The sequence below is a fragment of the Pseudonaja textilis genome, chromosome 1, assembly GCF_049901715.1.
Source record: "Pseudonaja textilis isolate UNSWEBS1 chromosome 1, rPseTex1.2, whole genome shotgun sequence".
Taxonomy (NCBI): Eukaryota; Metazoa; Chordata; class Lepidosauria; order Squamata; family Elapidae; genus Pseudonaja; species Pseudonaja textilis.
The window spans coordinates 96,931,023-96,949,936 of NC_141990.1; the positions used below are offsets into that span (position 1 = coordinate 96,931,023).

The 18,914-nt window shown below is 39.8% G+C and overlaps 2 protein-coding genes across 3 annotated transcripts in view; one reads left to right on the plus strand and one right to left on the minus strand.

Moving 5' to 3' along the window:
- The window catches only part of NT5DC1 (5'-nucleotidase domain containing 1), a 75,185-nt gene extending 56,687 nt beyond the window's left edge, over positions 1-18,498 (minus strand). Inside the window, exons 1-4 of the mRNA XM_087912742.1 lie at positions 18,292-18,498; positions 17,038-17,144; positions 13,838-13,917; positions 12,461-12,542 (exon numbers count right to left, since the gene is read on the minus strand). Of these exons, the coding sequence (XP_087768868.1) occupies positions 12,461-12,542; positions 13,838-13,917; positions 17,038-17,144; positions 18,292-18,383 (361 nt within the window). The 5' untranslated portion in view covers positions 18,384-18,498. The remainder of the gene's footprint in view (positions 1-12,460; positions 12,543-13,837; positions 13,918-17,037; positions 17,145-18,291) is intronic.
- On the plus strand, positions 1,931-11,206 carry COL10A1 (collagen type X alpha 1 chain). Of its 2 annotated transcripts, none has more exons than XM_026726585.2 (3): positions 1,931-2,028; positions 2,520-2,682; positions 8,581-11,206. In XM_026726585.2, the coding sequence occupies exons 1-3, from the start codon at positions 2,023-2,025 to the stop codon at positions 10,386-10,388; spliced, it is 1,977 nt and encodes a 658-aa protein (XP_026582370.1). In that variant the 5' UTR covers positions 1,931-2,022; the 3' UTR covers positions 10,389-11,206. The 2 variants fall into 2 exon arrangements, with proteins under 2 accessions (XP_026582370.1, XP_026582369.1); XM_026726584.2 differs by having other exon boundaries at positions 1,954-2,028; positions 2,447-2,682.
- Positions 18,499-18,914: the final 416 nt, after the last annotated feature.

The window sequence follows — 18,914 nt, forward strand, 5'->3', positions numbered from 1 at the left end:
TGGAACACAACCTTAAAAGTACTCTATTGAGTTATGGAAATGCAAATATTAAGAGGAACACGAGCCCGTTTTCTCCATGGAAATGAAGGAGGCTGCTTTATCAGGCATGGATACATCATCATATGCCTTAGGGTAGGACACAGTTACTTGAGTGTAGGATATAGTTTACTAGGGCAGCATATGAAAAAGGGGCTCTTTAAAACCTATAAGCAAAGCCATATCCTTCCTTCTCAAAGCATTAAAGAATCCGCTGCTTCTTTCATATGGGGATATGACATCCCAACACATGTACAAAATGCATGGATGCTTTGTCAAATCAGTGCAGAGTTTGTGACACATCAGTGTGGTGCTCTTCTCCTCACTGGCCTCCCTGCTACATGGCTACTTTAAAGCCTCTCCTTTGTTGGCTCCATTTCTATAAGAATGTACAATGCTTTGCTGAGTCTCAGAGTCAGTATTATCTATGCCTATGCACACCTGCATTGACAGCCAAGGACAGTTTGAAAGAGGCTGTGTAAGCCTTTTAAAAGAGTACTGCTAGTTAAATGCATCAAAAAGGAGTGATTCACTGGTGCCAGCAGAGTTTCTGAACTACTGCACCTCTTCCAAATACTTTATTTGATAAATAAATAATAAAATGTCTCATAGCTGCACCCTTCTGATTAAGTTTTTCTTGTTTCAATCACTGGGAATTTGGGGCTTGGAGAATTTATTCTGATGGAATGTGTCCCTTCTTATTTAAAAACATATACAGAGCAAAATAAATTCCTCTAACAGAAAAGCAAGAAACTGCCTATTTCAATAGGATAAACGAGTCCTTGTATTACCACAATTCAATGCTAAGTTTTTGCAATGCTCCCTTTTTAATTCAAAAAATATCATTTTTTTGAATGAATTACTAATAGGAGAATGGAGAAACAGAAGAAACCTTTTTCTCAAAACTTTGAGGAAAGCAACTTTGAAAATGGATGAGTTAGGCTTAGACCAGAGGTGTCAAACTCAAGCCCCAAGGCGTGCTTACATCTGGCCCACAGGGCCACCCTGGAAACAATGAAGGAATGGCCTGTGGTGCCTCTGTCAGCGAAAACGGAGCTTAGGAGCCCCCTCCCCCCGGATTCTTTTTCGCTGGCAGAGGGCTAGCAAACCAAACTAAAAACAAAACAAAAGGAGAAATGTTTCCCCTTTTGCATTTGAGCATCCAAGAAGGGACACGAAAAGAGAAAGGGAAAGAGGAAAGACAAAGGAAATGAGGGAAAGATGGGAAGAGAGCAAGGAAGGAAAAGGAAGAAAAGGAAGGAAGAAGAAAGCAGGACGAAGAGGGAAGAAAAAAGAAGAAAAGGAAGGAGATTATAATGAGAGGGAGGGAGGGTTTGAGGGAAGTCCTGCCTTAGCACTTGGCTTCCATAGCTACCCCCAACATGAGTGACATTGAGCTGGCCATGCCCCCCACCCCTGATGCAGCCTTCAATGAAATCGAGTTTGACACCCCTGGCTTAGACAAACTGCATTAAGGAAAACATACTAATCTTTAAATATTGGTCTATCCTTTATCATACTTTATTTGCTGGGATTATCTGTCAATTCCCCTCCCTCAAGATAATAATCTCCTCCTGGCATGGTTTACCCACTCTTTTCTTCTTTTGTGGTAGAAGAAGGAGAAATTTCAATCAAAACTAACCCTAATTCTTTTTAAGGCTCAGGCACGTGCTGACGAAAAGCTACCAACCTCTTCTCAATTTTAGTACAATTGAAGTAAATTCAGGAAAGGAGATTGGCATCCCAAATAATAATAATAGAAACCCTACCTGACACAACATGTTTGACCAAGAAAACTTTCCACCATAATTAGCATTTTCTTGGTTTGAAGGTGGAGCTACCACGCAGTGCAACTTCATCACTGAATGCACAAACAGTATAAATGACTCAGGATGTTCCTTGAAATAACAACTTCTGCTCTGCACACCTGTAGTAGGAGGACTCATGAGCCAAGACTGCTCCACTGCACATTTGTAGTTCTGCAACATGCCGGTATGCTACAATTCTATCTGGCTTGGCTTCTAAGACCTCTCAGTGGGACAGAGGCTTTTCATGTGCTCACTAATGGCACTTGAGAATATTTTAATTAAAGTTAGTGCAGAAGGCTTACATCTGCCTAAGTTATTAACTGGGTTTGTTTTCTGAAACAGGGGGAGCCAGAGCCTGCTTTTGAAAATTTCAGGGGGATTATCTGGAGACAGGAGTGGCAGCTTTGTAATTTTCTCCTCTTTTTCTTTCTGAATGTATTTCCATACCATGGGGTATTATGCAGTTCATGCTGAACATGCAAACAAAATATAACTAGATTTCTGATGCTTACTGCTCCTACATTAAAAAAAAAATATTAAACCCTGTACTCCAATGAGTTGCATTGAGGCAGACTGTTTACATATTTACTTCAACTTTGTAGGGATAGAAAGAATCCAAAGCTCAATTCGCCAAATATGTACAAAAATAGTATTTTTTTACTTCCTTCGATGAAGAGTGGATTTAGGAATATGAAGTTACACCTATCCTTTCTGTTGATGCTGCTTTCCATGAATATAGTCTGGGGTGATGAACACTTTTATCCTGAACGACATCAGAAACAACCAAGTGCACCAATCAAGGGGCCACCTTTTCTGCCTTTCAACGTAAAAAATCCTGGTAAGTGATATTTACTTCTTAAAGTGAATTTGTTAAGAATGTTCATGGTAAGTGTCGATCACGATACCTGCTATTCCATAAGTGTTGTTTTGTAAAAGGTAAACTACACTTGTTCTTTTTAAGATACCTCAATTATCACTATAAAATTGAATATAGAGGAATAACTGCAGGGAAATAACATATAGGATATTGAACTGTTTGAACGCCCTGTCTATAAACTTTTCAGGACCATGCATAGAAAACTAGGTTGTTAAGAAAATCACTTTGATACATTATTTTTCATGAGAAAAATTTCAATTATAAGTAACTGTTTAAATATACATGCCACCAAATATTTTAAAGGAGTTCATCCCAGAGGGGGTAGGTTGTGTGGTTTTTCAAAGCTCACTATTGATTAGACTTTCACCCATCTTTATTACTTTACAAGTAACTCTTTTAAGGCAGTGAACATACCTAATATTCCTTCCTCCTCCCCATTTTTCCACAACAACCCTATGAGGTCGACTGAGTTTAGAGAGAGAAACTGGCTCAAAAACACCTAGCCACCTTTCATGCCTAAAGAACTGGAACTCCCAGTATGATGGTTTCTAGGCCAGCAGCTTTATCACTGCACAAAACTGGCTCTTCAGTTTTATTATCAGATGTTCAACTGATGATGAAGGACTAGAAAGCAACGTAGAATGTATTCTAAGGCATTCTAATTGTGATTTTATGACACAATACACATTTATGGTCTAATGTCCCAAAAGCTCAGGGCACAACAGGAGAAATGCAAACTGAAAACATTTTTTCACTTTCTTTCTTTCTCAAAACATAATGATTACAATATAAAATATGTACTAATAGCAAAAAGTACATGAAAATATTATCAGTAGGACCTATCACTAAAACTGAGCTCTGAGATTTGTCACAATGGATTTGTTATCCATCCCATTTCAAAAGAATAGCCAACAATGAAATGGAAAATAAGATTATTTTCTTAGCATAATACTAAGGTTTTAAGCAAAAATTAAATAAATATATTTTCTCCTCTGTAAAACATTGACAGCTACAGAATATCTAATCTGACCACCAGGTGATCAACTTTGTAGAAAACCAATAGACAGCTTGTGGAACTTCAAAGGATGGTGAATTGCAAGTCTCGATTTAATGGAAACTGAAGGTCAACAATATTCAGCAAGCTACCATACAGACTTCTCTATTGTCCTGTTCTGCCATTCATGCATGGATTTAGCTTTCCATTAATTTAGGTAATACTATTTAGGAAGTGAATTTTACAAAGGAATCCAAGAGGATTTATTTTGAATGCAAAATCCAAGCACTTCATTCAGTTCAATGGAAATATAATTCCGTTAATGAGAGGTAATGGCAATGCTGAAATTCCACATTTCACCATAGTAACAGGAATATTAGGCATGAAATCTTTCTTATTTTTTTTTTCTGAAAAAGTTCTAACTTCAGGTTTTATCATAATAGTCTAACTTTGATGCAGAAATTCATTTCTTAGATGGATTTTGAAATGATAACATATGCTTCAAATTTAAGCTATGTATTATTAATTGATGAAAGCTATATTTTTCTTTTTTATATACTGCATATTCCATTTTTGTTTTTAAGGTTTTGTTAACAATCAGGGTAGGAAGGAATTGCATAAATCAAATAAATAGTTCCATCATCACAATCATTACCACCACCACAGGTGGGGTAATTGTAGCTCTCTGGTACATCCCTTACAATTTTTATCCTTTGTTGCCATTATACCATGTTAACTGAGGGCACTAAGAATTGTAGTGTCTAGAAGATGCTAGATAATATGGCAGACTTACAAGAAAGGAACTATTCTGAAATACCTAATAGTGAAATTACAGAACACCAGGTATCTAAAAAGATTTTTAATTAGGCAATAATTATAATAATACAGGCAATTCTCAGACTTCTTTGTAGGATGCTATGAAGATTTTTGTTCAGATTCTTAAACTTCAATTCCATGCTGACTCTTCTATACTTTTGCCATTTTATGGGAATTAAAGCTTAAAACAAAATGTTAAGGTTTAAACGTATGAATTTCTAATGTGGTTAGGCAGGAGTCTACTTTGAAAGTATAAAGGTTGAGAAAGTGATGGACAATCCTTGGGCTGAAAACCATGCCTTATTTGATTTAATAATTGTCATCCCCAATGGCAGGGGGAAATGAGAACACATTACACAAGAATGCTGGCTAAGGAATTCTGGGAGTTGAAGTCTACCCATCTTAATGTCGCCAAGTTTGAAAAACATGAACTACACCATGATGAGGAGAGTGAGGATCTCCCATTGCAGCTCCTCTGAGCATAGCACCACTCAAGGAAGTCTTGATTCCTCAAATCGGGAGGAGCCAACAGTGACTCCTCCCACAGAGGTGTGTTTCTCCTCTGCTGGCAAAGATTTGCTCCTGTCTGCTAGAGACAGCAGGACTTGCTAGAGACAGCAGGGCTTCACGTGAGCTTAAGTTAAAGGAGCACAAATTTTCGTTTAATATTATTTGGGATGCTTCCAACACAGATGCTCCGTTCCTTTTTCAAGGAAGTAGTGGTTTTTAATGCCCAAGCATCCAATATATTAATACAAGCTATGTGAACAGGGCTGATACTGAGGAATTGGTTGCATCCTGAAACAACATTCCCAGCAATGTAATGTAAGTAATGTTAAAATCAGTTTTCAAGTTCTAAATCAGAGGTATTCAACCTTGGCAACTTTAAGATTGTGGATTTCAATTCCCAGAATTTCCCAGCATGACTGGCTAGGGAATTCTGGGAATTGAAGTCCACAGGTTTTAAAGCTGCCAAAATTAGTTAACCCTGTTCTAGATGCTAGGTTTCCTACTGAGCTTAATGGCTTTTAAGTATTTGTGGATATGCTAAATTTGGATGCAGGAAATTTTTTAATGTTCAATGAACTATTGGCAGCCACATTATAATGTTCATAGATTCATGCGATTTTTTGGGGGGGTGCAGTTCCTGGAAAGAATTTTGACAAGGCATATTTAGATTCAAATTAAAATAAGACTAAGTAGATTTACTAAATGCCCAAAAAGGTAAACCTATCTCCTTAAAAACACGTAAGACTAGCAAGAATGGATTAGCTCTTCCCAATGCCCAACTGACAAAGATGTGAAGAATGTGTATGCGGCTTTGCTATTTTGTAGTAAGCTCAAAGATTTATCAAGAGAATACATCTTAATCATTGTAAGGCTATGCTCTTCCCAACATAAATAATGAAGGAATTACACAAACAACCCCTAAGACATCTACAAACTTTTACAACATAAATCATTTCACTTACTTGGTTTATTATTGATGTTCCCTTATGTTAGGTTTGCCAAACATGATTCCAATACTCTGAAGTGGTCTCCGGCAAAACATGTGCTCAAAACTATCCATGGTATCCAAACAGATGCCTTCACTAACTACTAAAAAGTTCTTTTAGTAGTTCTTTTCTTTTAGAAAAGTTCTTTTTGTTAACATTTGGAATTGTGCACTGGCAAAACATAGTTTCATACTTAACCTGAAACTTTCCATGTCTGTTAAGATGACAACTTCCAGAATTCCAGTGACTATGAATTTTGGGTACAGTTATCCAATAACACAGAAGGCAGCTGGTTGGGAAAGCTGGTTTAAATTATGAAAAAAATAATCTTGAGATCAAATTTAATTAATACACACACACACACAACCTTGATACATACATACATACATACATGCATGTATGTACGCTGATTAAGTTTGCATTTCTGTCTACAGATTCTGTATTTCTCTGCAGACAACATTCCTTTTCCCCCCTCTGGTTTATACATGGTTGCATGGCTCCCTCTACTGGTTTAAACATACAAAAAACCCCTGCATTAATATTAGAAGCTTTAAACAAAAACATATTAAAAATATTGAAGTTCCTGTTCTAAAACCACATAAGAGTAGTCCATTCTGAATTTTCTTCTGTCTTTTAAATAATAGAATAAATTATTTTTCAGGGGCTGCATTAAAACATAAGGATCATGTTCAACTCACTGAATTACCATTTTCAGGAAAGGTGACCTATGATTTTGGGTCACTTATTCTCTCTATCTGCCCAGCCGATAGGGTTCTTGTTGGAAAAATAGGGTTCACAGGGTTCTTGTCATAAAAATAGGACAAGGGACATAGAGAACATTACATCCACAACCTGATTGAATGTGCATGATTGAATATTTGATAAAAAAAATCAAACAAATAAAATAATATGTACACTTTTACTTTCAACTGAGTTGCCAGTGAATTTGAACGACTGCTCTCTGAAGGGCCTTGCCCTTCCACAGGATGTTCTTATTACTGGAGAAGAAAGGATGGTGGATTGGATCTCAGAAATTCTTGGTCAACCAACACATTAACCAGTCTGTCCCTGTCCTTATTCTGACTGAACCACACCTCCTTCCTTTCTTCCTGGTGGAAATATCATGGTGGACCAGGTACAGGTAGTCCTTGAATTATGACTGTAAAGGAGCCTGCCCATCACAGTTGCAACTTGCGACGATCAATTTTATGACCTTTGTGTGGCAGTCTTTATGTGAATCACCACGGGCATTAAGCAAATCAACAGTTCACTAGGGGTGCGATTATTGGTGAAAGCCAGAAGTAAATAAATTTAATAAATAAAGGCCAGTTTGGGGCAAAACCATCGTTAAAATTTGGTCATGCGGTAGCAGGATGCTGCAAACGGCCGTAAATGCAGCCTGGTTGGCAGGTGTCTGAAGTACAGTCACATCACTGCACAGGAGGGTGACTATCAGATTTTTGAATCCAGATTGTAAGTACACCCCCCCTCCCGGTAGGTTTGTGAAATTCAAACAATTGCTAGACGACCAGTCGTAATTTGAGGACTACCTATGTGGGAATGAAGATAATCTTTTCATATCAGGTTCCATCCATTAAATAAATCAATCACATCAGGTAATTAATTCTCCTGAAACATTGCCACACTTATTTGTTGTGCCCACCCAAGGCTTTGTACGATTTAACTTCTTCAATTAAAGAGGTCACAATCATTCACACAACCAAGGTGCTTGTGAAACTTGCCTTCCTGCTCTATATCAGAAAAATGTAGACAAGTTTAAAAGAAACAGAGATTCAGGCTCTTACACTTTCTCTGCTTCAATGAATCAGACTCCAAGAATCTCAAGTGCAAAAGAAAGAAAAAGAAAAGAAGTGCTCACCAAGCATCTAAGGAACACAACATCTGTGGCCAACAAATGCTTTACCAACAGATCTGTGTTGTTTTATCACAAAGATGAACTTTACTATGGTGATTTTCTTTCCTATGAGAAAGTACTGCAGGCTCCAAAATCCAAATAGTCCATTAAAATCATGAACAGGGAGCAACTCGCAGCCTTTTGCCATATCTAAACATTTTGAAATTTCATGCACATTGAAGCCAATGAACTGCTTTCAGTTTATTTTCATGGAATTGTCATTAAACCTTCACTATTTAGTTTGGGGTTTTTTTTTGCTATTAGTGCAACTGCGCTTTTGTTTTCTAAGGTCAAAAATTATTCAAGTTTCCTTCCTTCCTTCCTTCCCTCCCTCCCTCCCTCCCCAAATGACTCAAAATGAAATGTAAATAAACTACCATGATGTTATGACTGTAACTGAACTGTACCTTAAGTGGGATAGTTTTTTTTAAATAGACATTGTTAAAAATGTGTAAAAAGTTTAAAGTCGGCAAAATGAGGACCCATATTGTTGGGGCCAATGTGCTGACTCTGTAAACCACTTTAGAGAGGGCTGTAAAGCAGTGTGAAGCGATATATAAAGTCTAAGTGCTGTTGCTACTTGCCCTTCTGAATCATTTAATTCCTACAGGATGTTAACTGTCTTAATATTGGTTTAGTTTCACAGGCAAGGGGAGAACAAGGCCCACAAGGCCCGGCAGGCCCCCCTGGCCCCAGAGGCTTCCCAGGACCTCCAGGAGAACCAGGAAAATCAAGCTATGGCAGCCAAGGGCCTCCAGGACCTCCAGGACCCCCAGGATTTTCAGCGGCGGGAAAGCCAGGAACCGCAGGCTTGCCAGGAAGACCGGGAGACAAAGGATTCCCTGGTGAAAAAGGAAGCATGGGGCCTGCTGGTCTTCCAGGGCCAAAAGGTCCCCCGGGAGCTCCTGGTCCTGCAGGAATTTCTATGGTGGGGAAGCAAGGACTCCCAGGACCCCAAGGACTAAGAGGCATCCCCGGGGAAAAAGGTCTTCCAGGCCCTCCTGGTATTAAAGGGCAAAGGGGAGAAAACGGGCACGGGGTTCCAGGCCGCCCAGGGGAGAAAGGCCTGCCAGGGCCACAGGGGCCTCCGGGACAAGCAGGGATAGGAAGGCCTGGGGAAAGGGGGTTTCCAGGGCAACCAGGTGTTAAAGGGGACAAGGGTTTACCTGGCTTACCAGGCCCAGTTGGACTTCCAGGTCCCCAAGGCTCTCCCGGGAAACCTGGAATGCCTGGAAAAGGACTTCCTGGCTCAAGTGGGTCACCTGGCCTCCCAGGAACCCCTGGGGCAAAAGGACCTCCAGGTCCACCTGGCTCAACTGGGCCCTCTGGTCTCCCGGGGTTTGGAAAACCGGGATTGCCAGGGATGAAGGGAAACAGGGGGCCTGAAGGACTCCCTGGCGGTCCAGGAGCTAAGGGAGAACAAGGCCCAGCTGGTATTCCTGGAAGGCCTGGACCAATCGGGCCACCTGGGGAAACAGGTCCTCGAGGGCTAAGAGGGACCACTGGTGGCAGTGGCAGACCCGGGCTCAAAGGGGAAAGAGGCACAACTGGTCCATCAGGATTCCCAGGGATAAAGGGAGAAAGAGGCTTGCCAGGATTGGACGGCAAATCAGGGAAGCCAGGGTTTCCTGGATCCAAAGGCCATCCAGGTGTGGCAGGATCTAAAGGAGATCTAGGCCCCACTGGGCCAGCCGGTTTACCTGGACCAATGGGCTCACCAGGACCCAAAGGTGCAGCAGGAATCAGTGGTGGGCCAGGCTCTAGGGGATCACCTGGTATACCTGGTATAAAGGGACCAGTTGGTCCTCCAGGTATTCCAGGACTCCCTGGTGGCAAAGGGGACCCAGGTGCACCGGGATTACCAGGTCCAGCTGGCATTTCATCGAAAGGCACAGATGGACCGATGGGACCACCTGGACCACCAGGTCCCAAAGGCTATCCTGGAGAGCCTGGATTGCCAGGCCCTCCAGGCCCACCTGGTCTTCCAGGGCAAGCCCTGGCAGGGGTGCCAGTTATAAAATCTGGTGCAACTCAAGGTCTCACTGGCAGGCCGGTGTCCGCTTTCACTGCCATTCTCTCCAAAGCTTATCCTGCCTCTGCTACTCCTATCCAATTTGACATAATTTTGTACAACAAGCAACAACACTATGACCCCAGATCAGGTATCTTCACCTGCAGGATACCGGGGCTGTATTACTTTGCTTATCATGTCCATGTCAAAGGCACACATGTTTGGGTTGGCCTGTACAAGAATGGCTCACCCATCATGTACACATTTGATGAGTACAAGAAAGGATACCTTGATCAGGCTTCTGGAAGTGCTGTTGTTGATCTCATGGAAAATGATCAAGTCTGGTTACAGCTGCCCAACAATGACACAAATGGCCTTTACTCTTCAGAGTATGTCCATTCCTCCTTCTCAGGTTTCTTATTTGCACAAGTATAATACTCAGCATAAGAGAAAAACGCATCCAGATATATGTGTACGTACTTCTACATATACAATGGAATTAACAAAATTACACCCGCATACAACATTACATTTCTAAAGTTCATAATGCATATGATTTTAAAAAAAATATTCACAAGGTACAATCATGCTGTATGGAAACACTGAGACATGCATTTTACTGGCCCACATACTGAAAAGCTAATTAAGATTATTTCTACCATGATTATTCCCCCCAAAAGGGCACCACTATCAAAAACTCTTTTCATAGATATGTAGGTGGTAATGCCACCAAAACAAACAAGTGTGCATAGCTTTAAAAATCAGAATCAGAAAAGACAAGAAGTGCAATATGTTGTGTTAATTCTATAACTCTCAACATTTTCAATGAAATATTTGCATCACAAAATGAACCCATTTGGTTCCATGGTACCCCAGGTGAGCATCTAAAGTGGTAATCATATCCAAATGTGCAGGTACTAGTAATGGCTGATCATGAGTACTGTAGGTATATTTAATGCTAAATTGACAGTATTATAATCCTCATAAAATATTTCAATATTACCCTTTACAGAATGTCTGTTTACATACAACATTCAGAGAATGATACAACTACAGCTAAGATAATGTTTAAAACGTTAAACCTTATGGAGTGTGAATAGTTATTAATAACTAAATGTACCACTGTGCGGTCTACATTTCATCCCACAGCAACATCTTGATTCCAAACCATTTGTATGAAATCAATATAAATGGCTTGTACTGTGTTCTAAAGCCAGCATCTTACAGTTTGTTCTAAAAACTTCTAGTTGTATCTGTCCATTTTGATTTAAAAAAAATCATAAATAAAAAATGAAACATTTCTTTCAATTTGTCTGATCATTTAGTGAATTTAGTGAAAAGATAGTGATAGAAATAATTGTTATCTATCTAATTTTTATCAAAATAGAATTTAATTTCTTTCAAAAGGTATTGATACAAATAATTCTGTCAATTGTTTTTACTGCATTGTGGTGTTTACATTACCCTGGGAATTTCTGAATACAGGTTTTAACAGGTTGAATATATACATTTGGATACAGAAGAGTTCAATCTTGTGCTGGATTCCTATTATGTCAAGGAAAGGCAGGAGGATATTTACAAAAGCAGGGAAAAAGTGAAAGTGTGTAACAATTCGATGCTGCAAATTTTTCATGTGGCTCATCCCATAATGCCCGCAAAAATATTTCTTTTTCTCTACCTAACACATAAACCAAATTTCTAGTATTAGCCTTGCAAAGTAGTCCAGATAAGAACCATGAGCACTAACTAGCTCCATTTTTATTGTAATATTACATTAACAGAATCTTGCAATCTGAAAATATCCTTCCTTTCATTCATGTTTACATTTTCTCCAAGACTAGGGAAGGTCCCTTCTGAGATGCTTTTATCACCTTTTCTTTTTCAGGCTCAAGGTTCTCTTATCAGACCATTGTCTAGCTAGGCCAAGGGTCTTCAAACTTGGCAAGTATAAGACTTGTGGACTTCAACTCCCAGAATTCCTGAGTTAACATGACTGGAGGAGGAATTCTGGGAGTTGAAGTCCACAAGTCTTAAAGCTGTCAAGTTTGAAGACCTCTGGTCTAGGCTATAGCTCTGTCTCCTGACTCCCATTCCCACAAAACAATACACCCAGTTCTTTGCAGATGTAGGAAGGTTTGAGTAGTTTCATATTCTAGGCACCCACAGAACTCGTCTTATTTATGTCTGACTTCCCCTCTAAGGGCCCCCTCCCACAGGATAAGCCAGAAATTGCTCCTCTATTATTTACAAGTGGCTTACCCTGTCAGTGTTGGTGGGGGGCGGGGTCTTTGAGGTTCTTTAGTTGGGCTTACTGGTAGCTTACTTGGCAGTTCCTTGACTGGGGTATTGTTTGCTGCTTGATTGCTATAATTCCAATTCAATCCACATCAATGTATTTTAACTGTGAAAAAGCACGCGCATTATGAAGGGCCAGTTACATTTTGACAGGTACATGAAAAGCACCTTCAACAAAGAAACAGCCCTTGAAAGACAGGGAAACCACTCACCTTTAAAAGCTGACGTTTTATAATTATACTGTATGGCAGCAACCATATCCTTCCAGAAGTCATATTTTCTCCTAGGGCTGTGCTGCAAGCATAAAGAAACCCCATTGCCTTTTTAATTGTAAGCAGTTTTTCCAGCAAGCAGTAAGAAAATAAGGTAAGACAACCACAAGCACAGTCTGAAATACAATGCAGCCACGTAGGGTTCTCTCATGCAGGATTCCAGCCAATTCCTTTTGTATTCATTCCATCACCCTGTTTCTGTTCTTCCCCCAACTAACTAAACATGCATGGTTATCAATGACATGTTTGGGAACGTCTCCCTTTGAACACACATTAAAAAAATGACTAATTAATATGTAGGACTGGATTCACTCATGTGATGCAATGATGTGATTATGCCCTTTCATTATTGCATTATTGACTTGATTTTTTTTTTTTTTACTCTTCTCTTCCTCTTGAACTACCAATTCCCTGCATGAAACAGTCATTTTAATATTTAAAAACACAAAAGCAAAAACACTATTTCCATCACATGAAGGGAATCTTATGTAAAACTGATTCCTCACAGGCAACACTACAGTACATAAATGATGGCTGCTGATCATTACAATGAATCCTATCTGTTTACAGATGGTTGTTTTGGGAAACTCTCTTCTTAATGATGCCTAACATGAACATAAAAGCCTTGCTTTTCATGGGGGTCTCTGGATGAAGCAACATGGGCCCACTGGCCTCAAAAAGAATATGGAAGACAATATAAATAAGGAATAGGCTTAATAAATTTTGAGACTTGATCAAAAAATTAAAATCATTTCATTTCACGCTTGCCATAGGACATGCTTCCCCTTATCGGACCTACATTTTTATCTATCTTTTCAGGTTTTATACAAAAGGAGGAGGAAGAGGAGGGGTGGGGGGAGGAGGAAGAATACATTTGAAGCAATAATGACAAGTTAGTAGAACATATACAGTAATAAACACACTAAAAAAAGAATTTGCCCGCTTAGTCCATAAAGCTTCGTAACAGGAGATTCATTAGGGCTGAACCTAGAAATGACGACCGAGTTTCAGGGATAAGCCAATAAACAGAATCAGTGCCCTATTTATAGGTAGGGCTGTCTGAAACAGAAACAGAGACAAGCATGGACACTATTTACTTCCCTAAGAAAAGAAATGAATTCTTTCAGAATTCTGTAGATATGTGATTCAGTTCTAGCTAATTGCTGTGACTCACTGCTGTAAAGCAAGGGTGAAGAATTTGATCCCTGAAAAAATGTTCAAGCTTCATGTAACATGTGAGGAGTAGGAGAAGAAGAAGCAGGAGGAACATTAATTGAAATGTATCTCCCATGAGCTCCAAACCTGATTGGTACTTACTTTGTCTAAACCATCCACAATCCGTCCACAAAGAAGTGATCCAGGCAGATCAAAGTAATTGTCATAGGCATAATATTTAGCTGCAAAGACAAGAAATTGAATTCCTTATTAGATACCTAGTGGACAAATCAACATTTTTGTGAGAATGAATTACTATTTATTATAACAATACTGATATCTGCAAAATTTCCCTTTGTATCACAAGTAGGATATTGCTCGATACATCAAAATGTTGGAGAATCATACAGTTAGAATTGCCTTCCAATATCACGGTAGGAAATCAAACTTTATATATGACTTCTGGGATGTGTTATCTATTTCTAGGAGGTTAAGTGAGGGAAAAGTCTGGAAACACTGTTTTTTAGTGCTGGAACTAGACTTCTGGAATAAACTCCTATTAAAGATTTGTCAGTCTCCCACAATGTCTGCTTCCAAAACAGCTGGAGCTTTTCTGAAGGCTATTCCCCTCTTTTTTTTAGAAAGAAAAGAAAACCCTCACAACTTTTATCCATCTCAGGCTCTCCCACTCATCAGATCATTTCAGACTATGTACAGAGCAAACTTCAGCCTGACTTCTTCATCAGCTTTGAGAATAAGCTTTCAAACTCTTACTTATATATTGTGAAGTTTCAATAAATCTTCATAAAAAGAAAACTTCTTAGTTTTAATATTGTGACACATTAATTATAGGAAAAATATATTTTTGGGGTCCTTGGTGCTCTCTGACTTTGTTCTTTTCTCAAAGACCTTTCATTACCAAACTAAGTAACATCATCAGTGCTAGTAAAGAGTGGGGTTTGCTCTTATTTTGCATACTAGCGGTTTGCCCTGTCAATGTTGGTCATAGTGGTCTTGGTGGTTCCTTGACTAGGCTGTTGTTTACTGTTAGCTTGTTTGACAGCTCCTTGATTGGGGTTTTGTTTGCTTCTAGATTGTTGGTCTAATGTATAATTCCAACTAGAGAAAATATACAAAACCATCAATATCTTCAAAGGAATAAAACTAGGGAAAAAGAAAACAACATGGTAACCTTCCTGGCACTGCCAGCAAATTAGAAACACAAGTCTATTGTAAAACCACCCATACCAACCAGGTGCTCCACTACCAAAGTAACAACCCAACCTTCCACAAAATAAGCTGTGCAAGAACACTATTTATATGAACACAAACATATTTCAGCAACCTTGAACATCAGAAAAGGAAACAGGTCACCTATACAACATCTTCCAACAGAAAGGATATCCATGCAACTTCATCAAAAAGTGCCTGACCAACATAGCACTATCAACACAAGTTGTGAAAAAAATAATGCTGCCCTACATCAAAAATCTCAGAAACCACCAACAGGCTATTACAACTACATTGTCTGACCGTACACAATGAATAAACTAAAGCCTCCAAAACATCCTAAGTAGACCAAAATACCCCCATCCCCAGAAGAAAAAAAACAGACTAATCTACAACTTACACTGTAAGGACTGCAAAAGCCACTATGTAGGGCAAATAGATAAGAAAACTGGCAGAGCACATCTATGAACACTAACTAGTATCAGAAGCCATGAAGAAAACTCCTTAATTCCACAACACATGGATAGACTTAACTATAGTTTTAAGTGGAACACTGTGAGCATCCTAGATCAGGGGCCTGCAACTTTCAACACTCAAAGAGCCATTTGGACCAGTTTCCCACAGAAAAGAAAACACAGGGAACAAATAATTTAACAACCAGTGTGACTGCGTGGATGTGGCCAACTTGACGTCACTCACTCCCACCCAGTCACATGACACCTCCCCAGCCATGCCTACCCAGCTGCTCTCTCTCTTTCATTTTTCTTTCTCTCTTTCTCTTTTTCTTTGTATCTCTCTCTCTGTGTGTCATTGTCTCTCTTTCTCTTTTTCTCTTTCTTTCTCCCTCCCTCTCTTTTCTTTTTCTTTCTCTCCTCTCCCTCTCTCTCTCCCCCACTCCCCAACCACACAACCAGAAAATAACTAAGGAAATTCGGCCATGTTGTCTCTGTCTCTGTAAAGATACAAAAATAAACCTTGCGTTGCAAAAAGAATGACTGTCAGGCTGTTACATCACAGCGCCACAAGGTTGCTGCCTTAGATCTCTGAACACACTTCAGTGAAGCATCATTGCAAGCAGCAGCACACTCACACAGACACGCATACGCATCCTACAACTTGGTCCAAAGTGGCCAGAAAATATAGTCCCTGGGCTATAAAGATGCTTGGCAGGTAAAGTACAGGACAACCCCCATCACCAAGGCAGCGTCCGCTGATTCCTTGCAAAACTGGGCAAAGGTGGAGAGAGGGGAGTAGACAGAGCCGAATCAAGCTGAATCTGTCTCTTTTTCTCTGTCTCTCGCTCTCACTGCCCGACTGCAGCAGGAAACAGCAGATGGCTACTTCCGGCCTTGGTTGATGCTGGACGTGCGACCTATTCTCTGCCCTGAGACAATGGCATGCCCCGTGGCCAATGCTGCTGCTTTGCCAGGGGCGAGTGGGCCAGAGTCACATTGTGGCTCTGTGTCATAATGGGCTCCAGGAGGAGAAGAGGACCCTCTCTCCCCCATTGTGAAGTGTACTAACTTTCACGATGCTGCGCAAGGCACAGCGAGAGCAGCAGGAAGGCCATGGAAAGCAACAGCAGCAATGTTAGTAGTTGTAGCAGAGGGCTGAAAGAGCCACAGGGTTGCCAACACCCATCCTAGACCAAGCCAAGCCAACAAACATTAGAGAATTCTTGGAAACCTGGAAATGAGACAAATCAGCCATCAACAGGCACATAAACAAAATCTACGTGAGGCAATTTAAAACGAGGCAATCAAAAACCCAAAAGGAAGAAAGAAGACCAAAACACCACCTCACCTGCCATGAAGACTCAGATGAACAAAGTTATATCAAGATTAACATTAGACCAATAATCAAGAAGCAAACAATATTCTGATCAAGGAACTGCCAAACAAGCTAACAATAGCCCAGTTAAGAACCACCAAGACCACTCCTATCAACACTGACAGGGCAAGTCACTAGAATATAAAATGAGAGGAAACTTTACTCTTCATCAGCACTATGATGTTACCTAGTTTGGTAATGAAATGTCTACAAGAAAACTATCAAGTTAGTAGAGCACCAGGTATGCCACAAATACAACACTATAGCATCAACCTCTTTTATAGGCCATGTCCATGTAATACCTGAACGAGAAACCATTCCACTCATTGTCTTAAAGTGTTTCCACTCCCTCCTTTCATACTTCTCCAAGATCTCTCCAGAGGTCATACGTTTTGTGCCATGACTTGCCCTGTTTAAGGGAAGAATCAGATATGTTATTATCTTTTATGTTCTTTGATTTCTTTCTTTCAACATTATAATGTAAATGTTAAAAAAGGATCATTTACAGATTAAAATTGACTGCCTATAAAATAAATGAAACCTATTTGTAAAAGTATGTCTCTTATTTACATATACCAATTATTGTCTCCTTCTCACACAAAATTTTCGTCATAGAAACACATGCACCCTTCCTCCTTCCAGTAGTACTAGCAGAGAAGAGGAAAGCAAAATATGGATTAATAAAAGGCAGTTGGGCTAGATAAGAAAGGGAAAAGCAGCATTGGCTGGAGATAAACCGATGGGAAGGTGGAATTGAACAGGCAAGGAAAGAAAAGTAAGAGGATTTATTTAAGAATTTTGAAAGATTTAACTATATTAGGCAAAACAACCTTCTCAAGGAATGGCTGCTCTTTAAAAACATCAATGATCTTTAATAGTGATGTTTGCCATCATTCACAATTCATATCACCAGTATGGGATCCTACCTGTTCCACTACAGGTTCGGTGATTGTGCGTACACCTAACGCACACACACCTAACACACATGCACAGCTTTCCACACACCAGCTGAGGCCTACATTGCTAATCAGCTGAGAGGATAAAGAAGAGAAAAGCGCAGGGGCAAGTGGGAGGACCAATCTTGTACTTTTCTCTTCTTTCTCAGCTGATGTTTTCATCCTCTCAGCTGATCATCAGAGGCTTTTTTTTTACTACCAGTTCATCTGAACCAGTCTGAACCGATAGTATACCACCACTGCATATCACTCTTTGCTTTCAGTGATACTTGCTATTATTTTGATAATTGCTTTGTCTACTTAGTGACAGCACTCCTGGTCCCAACTGCTGTTGTAACCCAAGGACTGCTTCTATTAGAAGTCATTATTATTATGATCAGTTAAGTGGGCGTCAGCCTCCCCAACCTGGTGATCTCTAGATTGCTCAGAATTACAAAAACAATACTAGAATCATGACATGATTGATACGAAATAGAAATTCAAGTCCTGTGGCCTCAATATATAGCAGAGGAATGATATGATTGTACTTTGAAAACAGAATATTGTGAGAAAGTTAATAAGCTGTATAACATAAACTTTTGTCAAGGATTTAAATGTTACCTCAAAATGGTTCCATTATCTGCAAGTTTAAGAAAGTTCCCTTCTTCCAGGTCCAGCACCAAGCCCTTGCAGCTGTGCGAGTTCAGGTTCATCAGTGGAAGAGGAAAAAGAGGCACATTATGAGCAAGCTTCAAAATACACAGAGATGCTGTAAACTATGGTACAGACTGTGGTCTTAAATGCCACAAGGGCCATAGAGATAATCAGGGCACTTTAGTGTTAGATGATCTTAGCATAACTTGCACAATGTGGGAAAAGTGCAGGTTTCTAATCAATACAATCAAGAAATACAGGAGACTGGATCCTCCCTCTTCCAGGAAGTCAATCTTGTAAAGGCCAATTGGGAACTGAAGGTAATTAAAAAGGGATAATCCAGCTGACAGCAATGAAAAATCAGAGAAACCCCAGAAATTTTCTGGGCAGGATCACATCCTCAGTAACCTATTTGTTCCTTATTTCTGGGTATCCTTGTTTTGTTTCAGCCATGACAAAGGTGAGGTAATCACTGAGCAGTTCAGGCATACATCAGGGGGGGGGGGGGAGGTTCATATATAAGCTACAAATTAAGAAAAGAAGTTTAATGCTGTGCAAAATTATATTGAGACACTATTCAGGATCACATT

Coding starts and splice junctions, on each gene's coding strand:
- COL10A1 (XM_026726584.2), top strand. CDS start 2,481: ATGTACAAAAATAGTATTTTTTTACTTCCTTCGATGAAGAGTGGATTT. Junction 2,683..8,580: donor TTTCAACGTAAAAAATCCTG/GTAAGTGATATT, acceptor ATATTGGTTTAG/TTTCACAGGCAAGGGGAGAA.